The 25,086-nt window shown below is 43.3% G+C and overlaps 2 protein-coding genes and 1 long non-coding RNA gene across 22 annotated transcripts in view; 1 reads left to right on the forward strand and 2 right to left on the reverse strand.

The window, feature by feature from the left end:
• The window catches only part of HIPK1 (homeodomain interacting protein kinase 1), a 49,254-nt gene extending 42,704 nt beyond the window's left edge, over positions 1-6,550 (reverse strand). For 12 of the 19 annotated variants that reach the window (XM_070268478.1, XM_070268473.1, XM_070268475.1 and 9 more), the window contains exon 1: positions 6,336-6,550. The gene's annotated coding sequence lies outside the window, so the exon portion shown is untranslated. Of the gene's footprint in view, positions 1-5,936; positions 6,222-6,335 lie in introns of those variants that run through there. The other 7 variants (XM_070268469.1, XM_023642118.2, XM_023642121.2 and 4 more) reach the window with 2 other exon arrangements.
• LOC138924312 (uncharacterized) lies at positions 6,251-17,002 on the forward strand. The gene is made up of 3 exons (XR_011439283.1): positions 6,251-6,380; positions 6,683-6,796; positions 16,853-17,002. It is a non-coding gene; the product is annotated as an uncharacterized lncRNA (long non-coding RNA).
• A 1,584-nt stretch (positions 17,003-18,586) lies between these two features.
• The window catches only part of DCLRE1B (DNA cross-link repair 1B), a 51,033-nt gene continuing 44,533 nt past the window's right edge, over positions 18,587-25,086 (reverse strand). Inside the window, exon 4 of one of the 2 annotated variants that reach the window (XM_001495742.5) lies at positions 18,587-22,340. In XM_001495742.5, coding sequence (XP_001495792.1) covers positions 21,277-22,340 — 1,064 coding nt within the window. In that variant the 3' untranslated portion in view covers positions 18,587-21,276. The remainder of the gene's footprint in view (positions 22,341-25,086) is intronic. The other variant, XM_023642130.2, reaches the window with a different exon arrangement.

The raw sequence follows: 25,086 nt of genomic DNA on the forward strand, positions 1-25,086 counted from the left end.
TAACAGCACCCCCACTCTCTGCCATGGTCACATCTATTTAACAACGTTTACTGGGTGCCCCACACTATGGGCACTACAGGCAGACAATCTTATCACAAAGAGTTCAAATATTATAACTATGAATGGAAAAGCTGGGTATGACAACCAAGGTAATCATTCGTCCATGTTTTGCCCTCAGTCTTCTGTAACTTCCATCTTTTCCCTGACACCAATAATAAATTCCTCCTGCTTTTGCTTAGTGTCATCTTTGCCTCTTTGATACAATTTAACAACTGGTGACCTAAATAACCTAAAATTAGTACTGTATATTGATTTCTTTCCTCTACCACTTGTCCTTAGCTGACATGCACAGATATGTACACAGTCTCCAGCACACTGATATATAAAGAGTATTCATATCATTAAAGTAGGTAAGTAAGAATACATGTTTTTTAAAAATAAAGCAAGACAATGGGGCCAGTTCCGTGGCCGAGAGGCTAAGTTTGTATGCTCCACTTTGGCAGTCTGGGGTTCACTAGTTTGGATCCTGGGTGCAGACCTACACACTACTGATCAAGCCATGCTGCGATGGCATCCCACAGAGAACTAGAAGGACATACACCTAGGCTATACAACTATGTTCTGGTGCTTTGGGGAGGGGAAAAAAAAGGAAGATTGGCAACAGATGTTAGGTCAGGACCAATCTCTCCTCACACAAAACAAAACAAAAAACCCAAAAACAAACAAAAAAAAAGAAGATTAAAAAAAATAAAGCAAGACAAGTTTGGGAAGAAAATTCTTTCAGCACAACACCAAATTGCTCCCTACTCCAATCATTTTTCTCCACCCCTATGATTGCACTACCCTAGATACTTACTTCAATAGCCTAACTTGTCTCTTCCAAATGATACTCTTAAGCCCTCTTTTTAAGCTCCCTTCTCCCAATTCATTCTTCACCTCACAAGTGAAGCTTTTAAAAATGCGTATCTGTCCCCTACCTAAAACCTTAGGATAAAGGCCAAAACCTCTAAGTTGGATTGCCAGGCCTCAGAAGATCTGGACCCTGATTATTTATTTACTTATTTTTTTGCTGAGGAAGATTCACCCTGAGCTAATATCTGTTGCCAATCTTCCTCTTTTTGTTTAAGGAATATTCGCCCTGAGCCAATATCTGTGCCAGTCTTCCTGCTTTATGTGGGTCACCACCACAGCAGAGTCGCCAATGAGTGGTGTAGGTCTGCACCCAGGAACCAAACCTGGGGTGTGGAAGCAGAGCCCACTGAACTTAACCACTAGGCCACAGGGCCAGCCACTGGACCCTGATTATTTTTGTAGCCTCATTTCATCCACTCTTTCCCACAGGCACTCTCTCTTCTAGTAGTACTAAATTTCTCTGGGTTCCTAGCATAGGCCTTGCTTTCTCCTGCCTTAGTTCCTTTACACATAATGTTCCCTCTCTGAACTTCATTTTCCCCTCTTAGCCTTCTCTTCTTCTAACTTCCACTTATCCTTTTAGTCTCTTTTTAAAGCTCACTTTTTCAGTATGGCACCGGCTGTTGGTCTGGATCAAAATCTACTCTCTCCTTCATCCCAGGCACATGGCTAGACTATGTTTACCAGTGTCTCTCTCCAATGGAAAGTGATGTGTGGATGAGCCTTGCGTGTTCCTTTCCCTTTCCACCAGCAGGAACCCGTGGAGACCCAGCTTCCACCATGAAACAACATCCAAGGGATGTTGTAGAACAGAGCTGCCATGAGGTTCCACCATGAGACAACACCCAAGGGATGGTGTAGAGCACAGCCGCCTGCCCACCAGGTATGCTCACTTCAACCCTGGAACATTTACTTTAGATTGTTACATGAGAGAAATACTACTTTTTTTCAGCCAGATTATTGTTTAGTCAATCTTATGCTGACAAATACACTCAGAAAGCCTTCCCCGGACCACTTCTTAGGGTTCCTGGTAAAGGCTCCCATAGCATCCTCTATTACTTCTTAGCACCTATCCCACTCATACTTACTTATTTCATTTATTCATTTAACAAACATGCGTTGGGCACCTAGCATATCTGCCTAGCACTGTTCTAAACAGTAGGGATAACAGTGGTGTTTCAGATGTACAAGATACTTTATCTCCTGGAGTTTACATTCTGCTGAGGAGACACTCACACGTCCCAAGAAAATAGCAGCTAGTGATAAATGCTATGGTGAAAATTTAACACAATGATATGATAAAAATGGTGGGATGGAGAGAGAGACTCTAGATTTGGTGGTCAGGGAAGGCCTTGTAAGGTGGTGGCATTTAAGTTGAGACCTAATTGACAAGAAGGAGCCATTCCAATGAAAGAGAACAGTTAGTGCCAAGATGCATTCTTGGCCTATCTGAAGAGGAGACCAGTATGGATGCAACGGAACAAGGGAGAAAAGAGTAGAAGTAGGACCCAAAGAGGCAGACAAGGGCCAGATCACATACTGACTTGTGGGCTATTCTTGATTTTATTCTAAGTATGACTATTTGTAATTATTTATTTAAAAGTTGATTTCTCTTCTAAACTGCAAGTTCCATGAGGGCAATTCTCAATAACAGAGTAGGTGCGTTTTTTTTTGTATCACCAGCATCTATCACAATGGCTGGCCTACAGCATGTGTCAAATGTTTGTTAGAATAAATGACTACAAAGAGATCACAGTAATTCTCCATGTATAAACATAAGGGGATCTCAGAAGTCATTCTGACTAAATTAGAGAAATACGTGATGAGATAGAAAATACAGCCTCTTGTCTACAAGAGAATATATAGTTTTCTAAGTATAGTAATACAGAAGGAAAAAATAAGCTTGAAACTCTAATGACACCATTTGAATCAAAGTTCCCCACCCCCTTTCCTGTAAGCACTTCCTTCATAAAGAGCTACGTGAAACAAGCCAGTTCCCTAACTAGTATGCAAAAATAGGGTGTGGAATAGGTGGAGCTAGCTGACATAGGAGTAACTCTACAATTCTATGTAATTTCCAGCCATTTAAACCAATTTTGTAATATTCTGGTAAACTGGTTGAGGGGTGCTCTCCTTCCAGGTAGGATATTTTTCCCTAAATTTCAATAGCTCTCAGATCTATTTGGAATGACGAATCTACATCGTATTATGTGCACAAGGACCGTCCACAAGGTCTATAAAGTTTAGAATAAAGAAAACTATACCTTGAGGATTTTCTAGCATGAGGAAAATGTCACATTAACAAAGCATAAATCAATAAGAAACATAAACACTGAGAGACCTCTGTTTAGATCAGCCAGCAAAGGCCTAAGGAAAATAGGACTTAAGGAAGGTAATAGCAGTTTGGCAGATGGAAGGTGGAAGTTCTTTCAGATGAATGAGGTAACTTTTGCTAGAATGCCAAGGGATGTGGCAAAGTGAAAAACTGTTTAGATTAAGGAGATGTATTTGCCTGGAGCAGAAGACACTGGCAAAAAGGTACAGGGATTCTTACAGCTAAAACGAACCTTAAAAGATACTCTAAAGCTCCCTAATTCCAAGATGAGAAAAATGAGACCCAAGAAAGCCAAACAAGTTTTACACAGAGCTAATGAGTAGCAATGCTGGCAAAGAATTGAGGTCTTCTGATTCTTTTTCGTTAAACACTCTGGGACAGCACTATACCAGGTGCCCTTGAAGAACCCAAAAGAAACACACATAAGTTTCCCTATCTTCAAAGAGCTTAGGATGTTGCTTAGGTGATATGAAACACAAGAAAAAGAAAAATATAAAAACAGGATGCGAATTTTTTTTAAGTGCCAAATTATGCTCTACAAAAATACATAAGGCCTTTAGGGAGCTGGGATGGGAGATTAGAAGCAAAAAACAAAAAAGGAACCAAACAGCAAATCAGTAATTGTTGAAGTGGTAACTGAAGGAAAAATGATTTTTATGACTTGTGTTCAGAATGGCCTGAAGTGTAACTTAGGAGGAATTAATAACTGTAACCTAAAAAAAAACTAAAAAAAAAAAAAAATATGGATTGCTTTATATAGTTATGAAAATGAAAATAAAAGGGCAGATCAGGAAGTCCATGTTTGCAAAATTACTTCAAATTACAAAAGGACCAGTTACAATATATAACTAACAACAAGTTGCACAAGTTCCAAGAGTAAGACGTTTACAAGGCAGATTTGGCTCTCTGATTTCTACCAACAACCACTGACTGAACTGTGCTGATGAAAACAAAACCACAGAATGAAAGAATTCTATTTTCCAGAGAATTTTGAGATCTTTTTTTCTTTTAGGAAAAAAAAATCAACTTGGTCTACAATCTACCAATCAACCTGCTATACAAACCATAAAACTACAATGTCCAAAGACATGATAAACTATTCATGAACATATCACCAGCAAAAGTCCTACTTACCAATCAGAGCCAGTATATTTACAAGATCTCATTCACCATTTACTCATCAGACACTTTACTGGCTTGGCTGCCTCCAGTTCCAACCACAAGCACTTTACCAAAATATCCTTCAAGCCAGGCACAGTATCTTAAAGTCAATGTTACACTTCATCATACCAGTATTATACAGAACCCTGAGATAATTACATGAAAATCTCCAAAATCACCAGCTGAATAACAACTATTAGGTAAAATGACTTGTTAGATTTGTAAACGTTTTACAGAAAGTTTTAGACCTATATACGAAAAAAAGCTGGTAATGATTTGCATTCTCTATAATCTTAAAAAAAAAAAAACACTACAGACCAGGAATCAAAAATAGCTTTACACAAACAAGAGCAAAATTGTAGGTTTTGCTGAGGGCATCAGCAACTTAATTTAACCCCACTTCATCAGGAGCAGGAAGCCACGCTGCTGTTTTCATCAGAGTTACTAGGAAACAAATAAGATAAAGGATAGATTGGTGGGCAGCAGAGTCCACAATTGAAATGAATATTTTGATGCAATTACTGAAAATTCCCAAAGTGTCAATAAGAAAACCCATCCAGGGCTGCCTCAAAAGGAGTATATCTACAACTGAGTCAGTAGTTTAAGGGAAGGAAAGATATATTGGAGCTTGGGATTGTTTTTTCCCCTTGTCTCGCCCCTCCTCCCTTCCCCCACCTAAACAGGAAAGAAAGCGCGCCCAGCAATAAACACAGGCCAGTGCTCACAGTTTGTCACCACAACAAACTGGAGGTTAGACCAGCGCTCCTGGAGACCGAGCCCCACGTCTTGGTTGCTAGGCACAAAAAGGGCCTCCTTCCCACAGACGTGTGAGCAGTGCAGGCCTTACCCAAGAGTTTTGGCTGTTTCCTCACCTTTCCTTTCTTTTCTTTTCTTTCTTTTAATGAAAGCTTTGGGAAAGTGGCGACAGACAGCCAAAGTTTCCCTCAGAGCCAGATCTCCAGATCTGCCTTGCACAGACAGACATTAGGTGGGCTGGTCCCACGGAGTCTCCACCATCATTACAAATTACAAACCACGATAAAGCGCCTTCGCGGGAGGACGGGGAAGCTTCCACACCCACCCCACCACCTCCGTCCTTTCCAGACAGCGCTTCCTGGTCCCAAACCGCACAAACCACCCACAACCACGGTGATAAGCAGAGCGGTGACATACACACGCACAAGCCACACACTGGGAACCTGCCACGACAGCCGGGGAAAAACCGGCCGGGTGAGGAGACGCAAGGCGGCCCCCTGTCACTTGAGGACAACAACACGCCCAGCAGAGAAGTGGCAGGAGACTGGGGGAGTTGCCCCGAAAACGAGCCCGGAGCCTCCCCAGTTTCCTGGGAACGCAACCCCTCGGTGGCCGCGAGCGGCGGGCCGCCGACGCGGCGCCGGGTCCGGGGGGGCCCGCTGAGGGAAGCGCCCCCCACAGGCCGGGCGCCCCGGAGCGCCCCCGGCCGGCCCGGCCCCGCCTCAGGAAGGTCGCTCCCCGCCGAGGCCTCTTCCCGCCCGTCCCCACTCACCGCCGGTGTGTCTGGTTCTCAGCCGCGAGCTGGGGCTGCCGTGAGGAGGCGGCGGAGGAGACGAGATCCGGGGCCCCGCCGCCGGGTCATCATACCCCCCGCGCGAGCCGGCTCGGGCCCCGGCCCCCGCCCCCCGGAGCCGTCCCCGCGCCCGTCCCGCGGGGGGAGCCCCCTCAGCCTCCCGCCCGCTCCGCCGCCCGGCCCCTTGCCGCCGCCGCCGCCTCAGCCCCGCGCGCTCCCGCCTCGGCCTCCCGCTGCCGTCCGGGGCCACCTCCAGGCCCCTCGCTCCGCAGCCGCCGTTGTCGCCAGACCCGATGAGCTGAGCGCCGAGCGGCCGCCCCCATCCGGCCTGCCCCGCCTCGCGGGAACTCTTCACCCGCCCCGCGCCATGACACCTACTGAGGCGGAAGTGCGGAAGAGCGGGCCGATGAGGACTACCGCATAGTACTGGCGGGAGCGGGAGTGGGAGTGGGTGGGCCTCCGTGGGGAGCCAGCCTGGAACTAGTGCGGTGGCAGGATTCCCCGCCCCCTCCGCACGGCGGACTCCGCGGTGATTTAAAGGTGCTTGGTGGCGGTAGGGGGATCCAGCTGTAAAATGTCATCCCAGCCAGTGTGACATCACCACACTCTAGTGTGACACCCCCAGAGATTGGGCAGCGCGCGGGGAGGCAGTGCCTACCCGGGAAGCCCCCCTACTGGTTGAGGAATTACCCCCGTTTAGGCTTTAATGTTTCGTTGCCAACTAGAGACGTTCTAGCAGAGTGACATCCGTGTACGGGATCTGTAAGCCTCCAAGTCCATCAAGAGCGCCTTAGGGGCTCGCCCATTGCCGTCTTGGGAACCTGTGTTTGCATTAAGAGGTGAGAAAGCATAGCTGTGCTCTGAACACAACCCCTCAAAACATGCAGTGAGCGAATGCTGCCGTAATTTTCTTGCCTCTACCAGGAGATGGGAAGGCTGGGTATTCAGGAAACGGACTGCACTGGGCACACAACATTAAGGAAAAATGGACACTGCGTGAAAACTAGGTTACCCTAATAGAAAGACACTTGCCATCTCCCAGGGTCAAGAGATTTTGTAGGACTTCAAATATACCTCCCGCTGTGTAAAATGTTCTAATTCCTAAAGTGGGGGACATTTTTAGGGAGATAGTAGTATGATCTGTTTATTTTTTCCACCCTGCAAGTGCTGGAGGCAGCAATGATCTGAGCCCTAGAAAGTGACTGTCCAGAACCATGGGTATTTGCATGTACGCTTTCAGGAGGGGGGCAGGTGTGGCTAAGACGAGATTCTATCAGGCTGTATTTCTCAGATCTCACTCTTTATACATCCTTGACCTCTTTGGGTCCCCATCTCCTCACACAAAAAACAGATAAGGTTTGTGAAGATGTGCTAAAGTGGTTGTAGTACCTTCGGGTTTCTCTCCTGGCTTAACAACACTGGGAGCAGTTATGTTTTACTGGGCACAGGGAAGGTTATTTCCCTAGAGGACCAGGGCTAGCCAAAGTGTTCAATCCCACAGGGCAGTTTTGTTTGCTTATTTTCACAGAAACTTAGAAAAGGTTTGGGGTAGATATACACTGGGATGACCTGGGAAACATCAAGACATATGGAATGGGTGACCAGGCCTGTGTGGGGAGCCAGGAAAAAGGCAGAACTTGAGTTGTGGGGTAGAACAAATCCTGCTCAAAAAGCAGACTTCAGACACATTGCTTATCATCCCTTGTTCAGTCCATCTCCATGACAGGCCTCTAAGCTCCTACTCTTTTCCAACGCATCTCAAAATTGTTTAGGGAGCCTTTCCTGATTGACCCCCACTTTATTCTAATTGTTCAGTTCTGCATCATTATCTGACTACTTAATTTACTTATTTGTACCTTATTTATTTATACTTGTTGATCTCTATTTTCATTGTTCTTAGGTCATTTCCTCAGTCTGTCTCACTATAAGAACGTCTTAAAATCTAGTAGTTTCCCCTCTGTAATATCATTCATTCATCATCCAACAAACTCCTTGTGTGCCTGCTCTATGCTCGGTATTCTCCTAGACACTGGGTCAGATGTAAGATGAGTAAGACATTGTCTTTTCTCGCAGAGAGCTTTTCTCTCAGAGTAGGGGAAAAAAATGGGTAGAGACATATATAAGACGAATGATGGAGTCAGGGAACACCTTCAGAGAGCATGATATGGCCAAAGAAGTTTCAAAATTTAATGTAGCTGGAGTTCATTTGTCCATTCAGCAGATATCTTTTGAGTATCTTCTGTGTGCCAGGCACTATATTAGAAATTAAAGATACAAAGAAGAAAAGGCATGGTCCATGCCCTGAAGCAGCTTACAGTTCAGCAGAGAAGTGGCAGAATATGGAATTAGTAAAGGAGGTTGAGTCAGATTTTGAAAGGCAATAAAATGCTATTAGAGGTTTGATCAGACAGCTAATATGAAGGAATCTGTGCTTTAAAGAGAGAACTGGTGGCAGTGAGGTGAATGGCTGGCTGGAATGGGTGAAGACTAGAGAAAGAGAGCCTACCTAGGAAACTATGATGAGGGTTTCATCCAGCAGGGAACATGGAGAGAAGGGGCAGAGATGTGAGCTATTTCCTCCCAGACAAAGTCAGGGCAGCTGGAGAGGGGGATGGAGCTGTTGCCAGTTGGAAGCACTGAAGTCTCATGTAGTGTGTGACATCCCTCTAGGACCTGGAGCCTAGATTCAGTGTTAGAAGTCAAGAAGTCACTTACTCAGGAGCTTCGGTACTTAAAGCCAAGTAGAAGTTGATCGAAAGGCTGTGTCTTGAGGGAAGCTGAATCAAAAAGCTAGGCAAACTATCCAAACAAGTAGTGAACCCAAGGGGCCAGGAAGAAAAAGAAAATTCAGGTAGAAGCCAACAGCTGTAAAACTGGGAAAACCAGATGAGACTGAAGGTCTGAAGTAAAAGATAGGAGGCAGAACATGGAAAAATCCTTTGAACCAACACGGGGGAATCCTCAATGATTTTTTTAATCTAGTCTCCAAAAATCTTTTTATTTGGAAATAATTTCAAATGTATAGAAAAGTTGCAAAATAAGAAAAAGAGCAGCCATATAACCTTCAGTCAGATTCACTTAATTAACATTTTTCCCCTTTTGCTTTAACGTTTGCAATCTCAGATACGTAGATAGATAACACATGCATACTCACACTTTTTTTTTCTGACCATTTGAAAGTATATTGCATACATCATGCCCCTTATCCCTTAATACTTCAGTGTGTTAAGAATAAGTACATTCTTTTACATACACAAAATATACAATTATCAATTCTACGAAACTTAACATTGATATAATACTTTAATCTACCACCTATCTTCCAAATTTTGTCAATCCAACAATGTCCTTCTTACCTTTTTTTTCCCTTCCAGTACAAGACCCAGTTTAGGATCATATATGCACTTAATTGTCACGTCTCCTTAGTTTCCTTTAATCTGAAACAGTTTTTTTAGCTTTTCTGGGTATTTTTAAGAATACAGTCTTTGATATTTAAAAAAATACAGTCATACACTGCATAATGACATCTTGGTCAATGACGGCCTGTATATACACTGGTGCTCCCATAAGATTATTACCATATAGCCTAGGTGTGTAGTAGACCATACCATCTAGGTTTGCATAAGTACACTCTATGATGTTTGCCCAACGACAAAATCACCTAATGATGCATTTCTCAGAATGCACCCCTGTTAGAGGGGGTGTGACTGTACAGGCCCTTTTGTTTTTTTTAATAATAGAGTGTTCCTCATTTTAGGTTTGTCATTTATGTTTGTCTCTTGTTTATTCATTATTAGATTCAGGTTATCCGTTTCTAGCCAGAATACTACATAAGTGTTATTGTGTCCTTCTCAGGATATCACATCCAAAGTCAGATGATGTCTCTGTCCCTCATTGGGTGATAATAATTTTGACTCACCTTGTTGAGGTGTCTGATTTCTCCACAGTATATTTAATTTTTTTTCCTTGTAATAAGCAATCTGTTAGGAGACACTTTAGACCATGCAAATATACTGCTCCTCATTAAACATGTTCCCCTAGATTTACCATCTATTGATGATTCTTGCCTGTACCAATCCTCCCTTAACTCTTGTTAATGAATAAATTAATTTAAGGGCCGGCCCGGTGGTGTAGTGGTTAAGTGCGCACGTTCCGCTTCGGCAGCCCGGGGTTTGCCGGCTCAGATCCCGGGTGTGGACATGGCACTGCTTGGCAAGCCATGCTGTGGTAGGCGTCCCACAAATAAAGTAGAGGAAGATGGGTACAGATGTTAGCTCAGGGCCAATCTTCCTCAGCAAAAAGAGCAGGATTGGCAGCAGGTGTTAGTTCAGGGATAATCTTCCTCAAAAAAAAATTAATTTAGTTGTCTAGTTACTAATGATATAGACTGGTTTATAATTCCTTATTCTCCTTAATTATTTGGTTGCTGAAATTTTCCCAGATTCAGTCAGTGGGTGCCTTTTCAAGTTCCTGGATTTTTTTTTAGCATGTCCCCATAATGAGATGTTCCAGATTCATCTTGTACTTTCCCTCCGCAAGTCCTATAATAGCCATTTCTCTGAGAAGTCCTGGTTCCTTTCATGAGGAATTATATTAGAAAACAACATCTGGGCACCAGGCCCACAATGATTTCTTATAGGATGTTTTTTGCCTTGGGTATGAATGTCAACCCTGAATGGACAGTTTCCCTACTCATCCCTTCTCCTAGGGTAGCAAGGCTGAGGTTTCCCCAGGATTTTTCTTTCCAGGACTCCTTAGGGTATCTTTAGCAAAGAAAGCTTGGGAAGGGGTATGTGGCAGACATTGTTCATTGCCTATTCACTGAATAGTTAGGGTTAACTAACTGCTGTAGCAAACAACCCCCACATCTCAGTGGCTTAACACAATTAAGTTTTATTGGTTGCCCACATTGTCAGTCTATTGTAGGTGCTAGAGCAAAGTACCAGAGAGAAGAGGGTTGCTCTGCTCCATGAAGTCATTCAGGGGTTCAGGCACCTTCCATCTAGATTCTTGCAACTTCACTATTCCTTGGAACCTTGGATTTCTCCACTGCATGCTTAGCATCCGGCCAGAAAAAAAGGAAGGAGGAAACATAGATGACTTGTGTGGGAAGTTTTTATAGGCCAGGCCTGGAGGTAGCAAACACATACATCTATTCTGCACACATTCATCGGTAGGAACTCAAGAACATGGATGCTGCTAATTGCAGAGAGGTTAGGAGATGATGTAATCCAGCTGTGTGCCCAAGAGGAAAGGAGATATGATTTAGTAGAAATTAAGCCAGTCTCTGCCATACTTATCCAATAGCCATTCCCTATTTTACTTCCTCCCTATTAATAGAACACAGTTTTGTTCAGATAGAATGAAGATCCTTTGATTTCAAGGAAGGTAAGTTCCTTCCCCCAAATCAGGAGATAAATCACATTTGATGTAAACCAATCCTGGTAATTCCATTTCTCTTTCCCAGTGATTGGTCTAGGAGTGGGTATAGGATTCAGTTCTGGTCAATGAAATATGAAAGGAAGTCTGCTGGGAGGCTCCTACAAAAATTTTTCTTGTGTGTAAAAAAGATAGCACCTTAAGAGAAGAAATTCTTTTGCTCCTGCCTCTTTTTGCTGAGACAAAGTAATGAAGACAAGAGGCCTGGAACTACCATGGCCATCTTGTGACCATAAATGCAACAGCAAATAGAGATGAAGATAAACAGTCAACATGCTGATGACAACAGAGGAGATGGATAGAAAGAGTGGGTCTTTGATGACATAGTTGAGCTTCTGATTAAACCTGGTACTACCTACTTCTGGACTTCTTTTTAAGTAAATGCGTTCTTATATTTTAAGAATACTGTTAGACAAGTTTCTATTATTTGCAGCCAAAATCAATCTTAACTGATACAGGAGAGAACTAGGAGAGATTTTCTAGAAGAAAGAGCTAATCTCTGGTGTCCAAATGTTCTGAGAAGTAAAGGAGAATAAGAATTGAAGAGTGGCCAGTGGATTTGGCAATTAGAAGTCACTGCTGATCTTGTTTTAGTAGCATAGTGGGGGCAGAAGCCAGCCCTGGTGGTCTAGTGGGTAAGATTTGGTCTCTCATTGCCACAGCCTGGGTTCATTTCCTAGTCAGGGAACCACACCACCCTTCTGTCACTTGTCATACTTTGGCAGCTGCATGTTGCTGTGATGCTAAAAGCTATGCCGTTGGTATTTCAAATACCAGCAGGGTCACCCATGATACCAGCAGGGTCACCCATGGTAGACAGGTTTCAGCAGAGCTTCCAGACTAAGACAGACTATGAAGAAGGACATGCCACCCACTTCTGAAGAAACTGGCCATGAAAACCCTATGAATAACAGCGGAGCATTGACTAATATAGCGCCAGAAGGTGAGAGGATGGCACAAAAAGACCAGGAAGGGTTCTGTTCTGCTATATACAGGGTTGCTAGGAGTTGTAATCAACTCGCTGGCACTAACAACATAAAGGGGGCAGAAGCAATATGGTTCCTATATAGGATATTTCATGGTATGAGGACTGACAAACTGGGAAGGATGGTTTGGTCCAACTTGGTGATAGAATCTATTCTGGTCATTTCCATATTCAGTTCTCAGTATCCAAGGAGGCTTCTTGGGTCTGCAGTCCACTTCACCCACATCTGGGAAATCATGAACTGAATCATTTTGACTGCTCTATCACTTCTTACAGGAATAAGCCAGGAAAAGTTGTTCTGGTCCCTTACCTGGTTTCATGAAGGGCAAATCCAGCATGCATGAAGTGGGTTAGACTCGGACTTTTAAAAATTTTGTATCTTCCAAGATTTACTGACTGTATAATAAGTCCCAGGCACTGAGTCGGACAGAATAAAAAATGAATAAAGCACATTCCTTGCCCTCAAGGGCCTCACAATCTAGTTAAGAAGACAAATTAGGAACAATTATCACAAGATTGGTCCTCAAAGTGGTATTATAAAAGCTGAGGGATGTAACGGTTAACTGTGTCTAAAGGTCACTGTGGAAGCTTCCAGAAGTATCACCATTGACTGAGCAGGGACTTAAAGAAGATAACACGACTTCTGCTGGGCCATCAGTGAGATGTGATTTGTTTTTAGTAACTATCTTAAGTATATTTTTCATGCAAAATGTGAACAGAGAATAAATATGCCATTGTATTATCATACACAAGGGACATGAGCTCTTAAGTATGACAGGTACTCTCTTGAGAAGAAGAGGTTATTGGTCTGTGCTAGGCTGCCAGAGAGCTGTGGGGTTAGAAACTAAAATCAGGGCAGAGATGAGTGTGGTATACAAAGCTGAGAAGTGAAGCCCCCACCTGCATAGGAACCCGTCCAGGGTAATCAGGTGAGTGAGTACTCTCCACTTCAGCAGGAAGGTCCTCTATATTGTGAGAGGGCTTTGTCTCCTCACTGCCTCCATACTTCCCTCCTCCCCCAGCATCTCCCCGCCAAAGCTGGGTTGGTTGCTGGGTGTTTGACTGCAGGTAGGAATCTGACTTGCCTGCTCTCAAGTTTAAGTTTTGCTAGTCTTTTTCCTTTTTGCATCAGAATAGGACATTTTAGGGACTGGGTCCCAGCAGAAACGATGGCTTTGGTGGAATAGGAGTCTGGATGAAGGCCATGCCTGTGGGATTAGAGAGGAAGAGTCAAATACAAGTAATTAGAAGAAAAAGAAGGTGAAACTGGAGAGGGGTGGTGGTTGCACAACGTTGTGAATGCACTAAATGCCACGGAATTGTATACTTTAAAAATGGTTAATTGTACGTTATGTGAATTTCAACTTGATTAAAAAAAAGGAGAGGATGGGAGGTTTGCAGGATTTAGAGATAATGGGCAAGAGACTTTACCCTGTAATTTTCCTAATTTTCAAGGGTCAACCCAGAGACTATTCTGGGGGAAGAGCAAATACCTTGAATACTCATACAACCCGTGTTTACTCCTCCTCAGACCCTCGTCCTCCCCACTTAATCATTTCTGTTTCCCCTCTCATCCACACATAACCATCTTACTCTCTCTCGTTTTCTTCATATACTAACGCATTATTCAGCAAAACCAATGAATAGTGCTTTTCTCTCTCTTTCCCTGGATCATCATCATCATTTCTCATTATCCTGCCTCTGCCATTCTCTAGCTTCTTACCTTTTCTTTGACCACTCTTACACAAGCTATCAGCACCTGCATTTCATATATCTTTCCCTATCATCTCTTCTAAGCAAAATCCAAAGGCAAAACAAATGCTCTGGGAAGGCACAGAGAGACCCACAAGGGAGAGGGCAATGCATCAGAACAGGAACTCAAAATTTAATAATGGAGTATTTGTGCTAAGTCATTTTGGACTTCCTACAAACTCGGAAATCAAAAAGCCCTAATGAAGTGTCCCTTGCCTAACACAATTCCTGACATGTGGTTGGTACTAATAACTATTTTGCTGAGTAAATTACTGAGTCTTTATTCACAGTGCTCAAAGCATCAGAATTCAGTTAACTATAGAACAGAGTTTAAGAAATCTCAAAATAACAATCTTCATCTTTGGCTGTGAATTCAACTTAAGTTTTTTATTAGTACTTTTGGAAATTCACTTTTATAAAGTCTGTAAGCTGTCACAAGTGGTTAGCAAGTGGTTCTCTCCGCTGGGGTGGGGTAGAAGGAGATGCCCTATCAAAACCCTAGACGGCAGATTCTCTGATGTGAAATAGGCTTCTGTCTGAAAGAAAAAAATTGTATGCTGAGTTTGCTAAGATCTACAGTAACTTTTATTACAGTATATTGCTATAATTGTTCTATTTCATTATTAATCATTGTTAATCTCTTGCTGTACCTAATTTATAAGTTAAACTTTATCAGAGGTATGTACATATAGGAAAAAACATAGTATATAGAGGTTCAGTACTATCCATGGTTTCAGGCATCCACTCGGCATCTTGGAACATATGCCCATGAGAATAAAGGGGGACTACTGTATTACAACTTGGTGAATTAAACAAAAAGACTCAATTCAGACTGAATTTGACTATGCTCTGTTCTCCATTGTATCTTATGGATCTCTCCTCATAGATGCAGATATTCAAAGATCAAGACTAATGTTATTCTCTATAAAATTTTATAGTTAAAACTTCAGAGGCCAGCCCTGTGGCCAAGTGGTTAAGTTCCCACACCCCACTTCTGTGGCCCAGGGTTTCGCCAGTTCGGATCCTGGGCACAGACGTGGCACCGTTCATCAAGCCATGCTGAGGTGGTGTCCCACATAGCACAACCAGAAGGACCTACCACTAGAATACAGAACTATGTACTGGGGGGTTTTGGGGAGAAGAAGAAGAAAAAAAAGATTAGCAACAGATGTTAGCTCAGGTGCCAATCTTTAAAAAAAAAAAACAACTTCATAATAATTTAAAAAGTAAGTAGTCTTTAATAAATGAAATTTTTTACTAAAGAGTCCTAGTCACTCAGGAAATGTAACCTCTAACCCCAAGGCTTGTGTTGACTCAAAGCAAGTAAAACATTTTTTCTCTTCAGTATGTAGTTATAAAACATGTCTATTATAGGAAATACTGTTAATTCATAAAATATTCCAGTTATTTACTTGTATTGTAAATAAACTTGCTCATTTTTTCTTATTCCTTTCTTCATTCCCCCAAAATATGTGTATCTGTCTCATATCTTTGGGTATATATACATATATATAGAGAGAGAGAGAGAGAGAGAGAGAGAGTTATATATACACTTCTCCTTTGTGAAAGCTTCAGTGGAGGAAAAAGTATGTCTTTCTCCCTGTAGCTGCTCATGCTAAAGACGTAATGCTAATACATTTGTATCTAAACACACTGTAAAGCCCGTCTTCTAAAAATCCCAGTTCAGCTCACCAATATCTCTCATTGCGGCAAAAACTTCCTAACTGGTGTTCCTGCTTTCATTCCTGCCCCATTCTCCATCTGTTGCTTTTAAAAATATATATATCAGATCATTTCACTCTCATTAAAGCTCTCTAATAGCTTCCCATTACACTTAGACTAAAACCCAACCTTCTTACTTTAACCTCTAAGTCACTTTTTTTTTTTTTTTGAGGAAGATCAGCCCTGAGCTAACATCTGCTGCCCAATCCTCCTCTTTTTGCTGAGGAAGACTGGCCCTCAGCTAACATCCGTGCCTGTCTCTCTCTACTTTATAGGTGGGACGCTTGCCACAGCATGGCTTGCCAAGTGGTGCCATGTCCGCACCCGGGATCCGAACCAGCAAACCCCGGGCCGCCCAAGCAGGACGTGTGCACTTAACCGCTGCGCCACCAGGCCAGCCCTCTAAGTCACTTCTGATCCAACTTCTGCTTCCCTCTCTGAGCTCCTCTCCTCTTCCTTTCCCCCTCTGACACATGTGTTTCTTGACATTCCTTGGGCACAAAGCCCATTCCTATCACACAGTCTTTGCACTGATGCTATCCCCAGGTCTTTACCTGGCCAGATCCTTTTCATCACTCAGGTCTCAATTTAAGTGTCAGTCCCACAGAGACACCTTCTTTGACCTGTATCTGAACTCCTCCCTACCCCCATTAGCCAGTTTTATTTTCTTCTTAGCACTTACCATGATCTGATATTTATTTATGTAAACTGCCTGTCTCTCTCCTTTGAAATGTAAGCTCCATGTGTGCAGGACATTTTCTGTCTTATTCACTATTTTATATCCCCAATGTCTAGAACACATGCCTAGCACATAGTAGGCATTCAATAACTATTTGTTGAATGAACAAATGAATGAATGAATTTATGGACACTAGTTTTCTCATGGGACAGTTGTAAGATTTAGAGATAATAAAGTGTCTGCCAAGCTAAGCTTTCAATAGTTGTTTGCCGCTTGAGGGCTAAGAACTCTGCTTTATTCCCTGTTTGAGTCATCTAGAGTGAAGACAGGGTTCTGAAGGAGGAAATGAAGCCGTGGAGATGTGGGAGAGCATGGAAGCCCCTTGCTCTTTCCTCATACCTTGCCTTATGCGTCTCTTCCATCTGAGGTATATCCTTTTATAATAAACTAGTGATCTACTAAGTAAAATGTTTCTCTGAGTTCTGTGAGCTGCTCTAGCAAATTAATCAAACACAAGGAGGGGGCTGATGGATCCTCCAATCTATAGTTGGTCAGTCAGAAGCACAGGTGACAACCTGGACTTGCGATTGGCGTCTGAAGTGGGGGAGGGAGGGCAGTCTTGTAGGACTGAGCCCTTAGCCTGCGGGATCTGATGCTATCTCCAGATAGAAGGTGTCAGAACTGAGTTGAATTACAGGACACCCAGCTGGTCTTGGAGAATTGTTGGTTGGCAGGGCACCCCCGCTACCAATTTAGGAATTGGGTGCTCAGAACCTTTTAGCAGGTTTTCTCCAAACTTTATATCCCTGACTGCCTACACACCAGGAGTCTGATCCCACCCTGAGGCTTTGTTTAGACATAGTCTGATTAGTAGAGTGATTGAGCTTGACCCAATTTTCTTGGTTCCTCAAAGGGACCTTTCAGTGAGCACATTAAGAATAGGATTGTAGCACTGGGGATAAACTCTTCATCCTCCACTCCCTAAACTTACTATAAATTGATGAGAGGATTCAAGATTGGTAAAATAGCTGTAATACAATAGTGTTTTCAATATGTGAATATGGTAAGGGAAAGGCTAACCCAAGGCTAGCTAGAAGTTTTGTGTGATTGAAAGATGAATCAGTAAACTATCTGTCCAGGAAAAGAACAAAACCCAAGATTCTGGGAGCTTTCTGTGATCCAGTGGGTCAAGGATGTGTTCGAAGAAGAGAAAGTTCCCCAGGAATGAGAGAGTCGAGGTGGAAGAGTATAGTTAAATAAAAGCATTGTGGTCAAAATAAAGGCAAGCATAACCATTCTGAGAATCCCCCCACAGGCAGTCACAGATTCAGATAATTACAAGAGCAAGCAGAATTGTTCTGTGCCAATGTAGGTGGGACGTCATGAGGAAGAGAAATGGGGAAGCGCCGGGAACACAAGACAAAACAGCTTGTTGTGGTGGCAGGAAGGTTGAGGGGTGGGAAGCAGGCTGGCAGACTGACAGCTGCTCACTAACGGTAGCACCAAAAATATGTGCACCTGGACCTCCAGATGGAATTTCTCCTGCTTGAGAATCATTCCAAGAAGGCAGAGAACTGTCTCCCTGGGAGTGGACTTGAGATAGAGAACCCAGGTCCAAATCCCTTTTCTTGAACAAGCAAACTCACTTATCTCCTGTTTCCTACCACAAAGGGCAGTCTGGGTCAGGAGTGAGGGATGGTCCCCCAAAGCCAGCCAGGCAGATTTTCTTCTCTAAAGGGACTTAAGTCACTGTAGTCTCATTGTGAAAAAGTACAAGTTTTCCCACAGATCATGAAACAAATAACTAATTGATCTCTAGGGAACTTCCTTTCTCCCAGGATCTTCAAGCCTAATTGCAAGATCTTAGATCTATGGGGTCATCCTTAGATTCTAAAAATAAATTAACTACTTAAAGATATACGCAATGCAGCCTTTTTATTTTTTATTTTCTTTTGAGGAAGATTAGCCCTGAGCTAACATCTGCCGCCAATCCTCCTCTTTTTGCTGAGGAAGACTGGCCCTGAGCTAACATCCGTGCCCATCTTCCTCTACTTTATATATGAAGACTGGCCTTGAGCTAACATCTGTGCCCATCTTCCTCTACTTTATATTTGGGATGGCTGCCACAGCATGGCTTGCCAAGTGGTGCCATGTCCGCATGCGGGATCTGAACCAGCGAACCCCGGGCCGCTAAAGTGGAACGTGTGAATTTAACTGCTGCGCCACCGGGCCAGCCCCCAATGCAGCCTTTTTATATGAGAGTGTTGAGAAATCAAACAAATAAGGAAACTGCTAATGTCTATTATAAGAAGCCAGACATTTACTTTAGAATAGTATGGAATTTTTCTGTTAATAAAACACAAACATGCCACCAACAACTAAATGCCTCAAAGCCCTTTGCTTCTGTTCCCCCATCTGAATTCACACAGATCCTACTTCAAGGAATGCGTGTGATACAGCATGTGCCAAGAGAGGACAAGTTCCCTTGTTCCTAGAAGATAACACCAATCTGGGGACCCTGGTACTGAAGGCTACCTTATCTCTCCCAGACACCTTGGGTAGCACAGAACTGAGGCAGCTAGAAGTCAGGCTAAGCCTTGCCCACACAGCTTAGTAAATATTTATTAACTTATCACACAAGGTGGTTTTCCATGTGTTTACATGTACCATTCTAATGATGTCCTCTGAACTTAATGAATCTTCAAGGTATTTGAATACTAGCCTCTTCTTCAGAAAGGATGGTAAGGAATCCTTTCTGAAGGGCAATTTGCATGATTTGCATCAAGAACATAAAACTGTAATCCCACTTCCAGTAATTTACTCTAAGGAAATAAACAAAATGCCATGATATATGCATAAGGATGTTCATTGTAATATGTAGAATCGTGAAAACGGGCACACAAAATTTTGAATAATATGGAAATGGCTTAAGATATACTATGATAGGGTATTATACAACTATTAAAATCATATTTGAATAATACGAAGAAATGCTTAAGATACTGTTAAGAAAGTAAAATGCAGAATATAAAATTATATACAGTATTACCCCAATTTTGAAAAAAATTTACCTATTTAATATTTACATCCACAGAAAAAGACTGGTAGAAAACAACTGATTTACATGGAGGAATTATAATTGATTTTTTCTTCTTTATATTTTTATGATGTCCAGTTTCTTGTTTTATATACAGAATAATTTTTTTTTTAAAGAATTAGAGGCTAAGAGAACCAATATTTGAATTACCCCTCATGTGGTAGGCACTCAGTTAGCAACTTTACCAATCATCTAACCTCCACGACAATCAGAGAGGGAGGTATCAGTCCCTGGTTACCAGATGAGGAACTGGGGCTCTGCTATTTAAGCATGCTCTGTCTGCCCAGCGTGCCCTGGACTCAGGCCCAGGACAATGGCCATGTTTCCTGCTGCCCCACACGCCTCCCCTACTGCGGCTCCTAGTGGGCCCACGGGAAGGTCACCGACAAAACAGAGCCGTATATGGGTCGCCCAAGAACACGGCCTTATTTTGCTTTCTAAATTCTTCCTATCTTCCTCCAAAAGTAGAAAACTTCTTTTTCCTGAACAAGATACAGAGGCTTCTTCATTGCAAAGACTCAAGGCTCCATTCTGAAGCAGTTTTTAATCCATGTGCCCAGTTCTACATGCCTGTGCCCCCTCTCTGAGCCTATGGTATCTGCTGTCCTGCTTACTGGTTTGGCATTTTGTCAGGCTGTGAGCAGAAGGACAGGGTAGAACTGCACACCCCCACCCCTTCCACCAGCTGGCTCTTTGGTCTCTGCCCTGGATACTAAAACAAACAGGCTGTGTGCTCTGGCTCCCTACTCAATCCGAGGGGGGTGCGGGGGGAGCAGCAAATATCCCAGCTATGTGAACAATCAGGAATATCTGGCAGCACATTTGATCTTTTGTAACTTTATTTCAGCCAAACGGTCAGGGCCTCTAGGCAGCTGGGAGGCCTGACGTATCCTAAGCCTAATGTTCAGCTGGGTTTCAGGTACTGCCCCGGTGAGGGGTGCCCAATGCCCCAGCTGGCTCTGTTCCAGATAGGTCCCCAGTGATACTAACTGCAAACTCTCATACAGGCAGACGTGGAATTTTTCTCCACTGTTCCAAGGCTCTTCATCCCTTCCTGTTCCCTCCCAGAGGTAGAGACAGGAAGTCATTTGAATGGGGTCACAGCAAGTCAGTGACATTCAGAATTGGAACATGCTGCCTGGATCATCACTTTATCCTCCAGCACCACAGTTCCTAACTTAAAAAACAGACCTACCTGGGGACTTTTATCTAGGAAGAAGGAAAGGGGACAGGGAGAATGGCACATGACGCTCAAAATAACAATGGGAATAACTTGGTCCTTTTTGATTCAGACTATCTCTTTCTACAGCTACATAAGAGGATTCCATGTTCCAAAAAGTTAGAGAAATACTGGGTTAAACAGATTAAGTTACTGCAGGACTTCTCAGAACCTTTAATGTGCTCATGCATATTGTGAAGGAGTTATAATGAAAGTGTTTCCTAAACACAGTTAACTATAAAACCAAGGATCCCATAGGCACTAGGATGAACACACGTTGAGAAGTGTCACTTCCAGGTTAAGCCCGTAAGGATCCTGTGAAAACAGAAAAGTAAGGCCCAAAACAAACTCCCCAGCAGCCAGCAGCCACTATCTTCCAAACTGCAGTGTTGGATCAAACAAAGTTGTCATTCTGTACGCTCCCGTCTATACTTCAGCATAGGGTTTATGGTATTTTTCTACTTGCTGGTCAAAGCCCCTGGAAGAGAACCTTGCGTAGAAAAAGTTCACTGGAGTCAGAAGGTATTTTAGTGCCAGGCCCCTGAACTCAGGAGCCAGAAGAGGGGCAGCCTGGCTGCTGTGAGACAGGGGAGAATCCTGGCCCATCGAAGCGCTCTGGTTCCCTGTGGGTGCTGAGCCGTCATTGTCTCCCCCGGGTACCACGTGGGACCCTACACCAATTTCCTCCTCAGTTTCTCGAGAGAGAAATTCCTCATCTGTAGACCTTAAGTGCAGTGAAAAACCCAAGGGGGCAGTCAATACAGTCACCAACTTCTGGGACTCAGAGAGAGAGGCTGCCCCATCCCATTCTTTGCTACAGAGGTCTGGGAATAGCTGCTGCTTGATCTGCAAAGGCTGGAGGGAGGGTTGCTTCTCAAGGTCCCCAGAAAGGTTCTCATTCTTGGCCTTCTTTGAGTCCCTGTCAGCTTGAGATTGATCAGCATTTTCCTCAAGGGGTTCAAACACGACACCCTGGGTTCTCGGCCTCTTTAGTCTCCTTTTTAATAACAGCCAGAGAAAGCCTGGTTTTCTAGAGGAAGAACTCATGTATTGCTGCACAGAGTCTGGAATCCGGGGCACAGAGAGCCTGGGGCTCAGGCTATCTTGAAAGTAGCCCTTATAGGGCTGTCGACTGACAATGGGCACCACCTGGCAAGGCTTTAATGCTGAGACAAAGGCTCGGAGCTCAGAGTAGGAGGAATGGTCAGAGTAGGGGATGATGTGGATATCGGGGTGGGATCTGCAGATTTTCCGGCTTGTGGGAAGGATGGCAATGGTAGGGTGGGTCTGGTTCCAGTGCAGCATGGCAGAATGGCAGATCTCTACGTGGTCCACAGCATGAATGCGGCCAGCCTTCTCCTCCACTGTGAACACATCTGCCAGGCCCAGCAGCTGCACCAACTCCAGGCGCCGAGGACTCAATACCACCCAGGTCTGAAACTCCAGGGCCAGCTGCTCCAGCAGTGACTCTTTTCCCAGGCTATAGAGTCCTGAATCACGTTAAAGGGATCGGGGAAAGTAAGAGAAGGAAAAGAATGAAGCTACTGGGGAATCCTAATAAATCAACCAAATGTTTAACTAAAATACACGAAATTAATTGGGCAATCAGGGAGGAGGTGGCATTTGAGCTGAGATGTATGGAGAATGGAGTACAGGGGGGTTAACACAGAATCCACTCATTCATTCAGTTCAACAAAGGTAAGCATCTATCAAGTGTTAGGCCCTGTGAAAACAAACAAAGTTTCAGTCCTCAAGGAGTATAATCTACATGGGGACCCAGAAACAAGGTGGTTAAGGGCCATGTTGGGGAGAGGCACACAGTATTAAGAGGGCATAAAAAAGTATCCACCAGTTGATAGAGTTAGGGAAAGTTTCCTGAAAAATGACAACTAAGCCAAGTCTTCAAGGATGAGTTAAGGTGGCAAGAGAAGGGATGGTAGAGAACATTTTAAGACGGGTCAGTTTGGCGCCACTGAAGTACAAAGGAGAAACTGGTAAGAAATGACACTGGAGAGGGAAGCAAGGGCCATAGAGTAGAGGGCCTTGTATGTACTGCTGAGAAGCTTGGCCTTAATTCTGTAATTGAAGGGGAGCCATTGAAGAGTCTGCAGCAGGAACATGGCTAATTCTAATCACAGGATTAATATGACCAGAGCAGGGCTTTAGGAAAAAAAACTGACAGCAGTGTAATTCAACGGCCTGGAGGAGAAGACACTGAAAGCAGACACACCAGTTAAAAGGCCCAAACAGTACTTACACAGAAAGAAATGGAGGCCTAAATTTGGGTAACGGTTATGGTAACAGATACGGGACATGTTGTTTAATAGTTGTTTTCAGGCTTTTTTTTTTTTTTTTTTTAAGGAAGATTTGCCCTGAGCTAACTGCTGCCAATCCTCCTCTTTTTGCTGAGGAAGACTGGCCCTGAGCTAACATCCATGCCCATCCTCCTCTACTTTATATGTGGGACGCCTACCACAGCATGGCTTTTGCCAAGCGGTGCCGCGGCTGCACCCGGGATCCAAACTGGCAAACCCTGGGCTGCTGAGAAGCGGAACGTGCGCACTTAACCACTGCGCCACCGGGCCGGCCCCTAGGCCTTTCCTGAAGGTGTATTTCAAGTCCACCACCAAACGGTGAACTCCTTTAAAGAAATTACAGGTTTTTTAATATCCATCTTGTTTCTCATCATGGTTCAAAACCTCACTCTTTGGGCACACATGTAGCTGATTTTCTTTTCCCTTTCCATTTTCCTCTCCACTCACTTTTTTTTTTTTTTTTTTTTACTTTTTCTAGGTCCTTTACTACTAGACTGTAAGCCCTCATATCTTATTCATCTTTCTATTCCCACTGCCTATCAGAATACTTGGCACATAGGAGCTTATTATATATTTGCAAAATTAAGCCCTTCTACAGCACCCTCCTAGCCAGCTGTGCTTGTCTGGGAAAACTCTGCATTGAAAACTCCAAGAATAGTTAGGATTGATATTTCTTCATGAGCAGCCAAACAATCCTGAGTAGGGGATATTTCTCAACCAATTTGCTAGTCATGCTAGAAAGTATACAATTTTTTTTCAATGCCTTTGTTTAACCCTACTTTGAAACTCCTTTCAGAATTGGGGTGTATCTTTTTAAAATATTCATCATGGTGTTAAAATTTTTTCCTTTTGTGGATTCATTATAATTTTGGAAAGAGTCAAAAAAGTCATTTAGGGGGGCTGGCCCGGTGGCACAGAGGTTAAGTTCACAGGCTCCACTTTGGCAGCCTGGGGTTCGCCAGTTTGGATCCTGGGCGCGGACCTACACGTCCCTCATCAAGCCATGCTGTGGCAGGCATCCCACATATAACATAGAGGAAGATGGGCACAGATGTTAGCTTGGGGCTAATCTTCCTCAAAAAAATAAAAGTGATTTAGAACCAAATCTATTACATTTTAAAAACAAAAATTGATTTTCATAAACTATCTCAAAAGCCAATTCCAAAAGAAGAGTCTCCAAGTGTACTATGTGGAATCACTAGAACAAGCATCTAGTTGGTTTTTCAATGTATCTAATTTTAAGCATAACATTCACTTGAATATCTACATACTGATAAATTTCATTCACTCATATAACAAATATTTATTGAATGCCTCATCAGGCAATAATCTAGGCCTCTGGGATATATCCATAAGTAAAACCAAGAGCCCTGCCATTGTGGAATTTACATTCTAGCAGAGGACACAGATAATAAAAACTAAATACAACAAATACGTAAATTATGGAATACATTGTTAAGGTGATAAGTGCAATACTGTCCCTCTCCTACTTAGAACTCTTCAATAGTTCTTTGTCCTAAGAGCAATGGTTGCGTTTAGGATCAAGTTCAAAATGGCTTATGAGTACTTCAGTCCCTCCTGCCTTTCCAACCTCCTCACCCACTGTGCCTCTGTCATACTGGCTGCTGCTTCTCTGTTCCACAAACACACAAGATTTCTTCTTACTTCTGTCCATGCTTTCAAGGAATTTATATTTCTCTGTGTGTGAGTGTGTGTGTGTGGCAGTGGAAGTGGGGCTAGACAATAAACAATAAGCAACAGCGTATTAAAATGTATAGAATATATTGGAAGGTGATGAGTGCCATGAAAAAATGAGAAGTTGAATTGGTATAGATAGCAGGAGTTGGGAATGTAGGAGTATGGATGGTGGGAAGATTGCGATTTTAGATAAGGTGGTCGGGGTAGGTTTCAAGGAGAAGGG

Source organism: Equus caballus, chromosome 5 (genome assembly GCF_041296265.1).
Source record: "Equus caballus isolate H_3958 breed thoroughbred chromosome 5, TB-T2T, whole genome shotgun sequence".
NCBI lineage: Eukaryota > Metazoa > Chordata > Mammalia > Perissodactyla > Equidae > Equus > Equus caballus.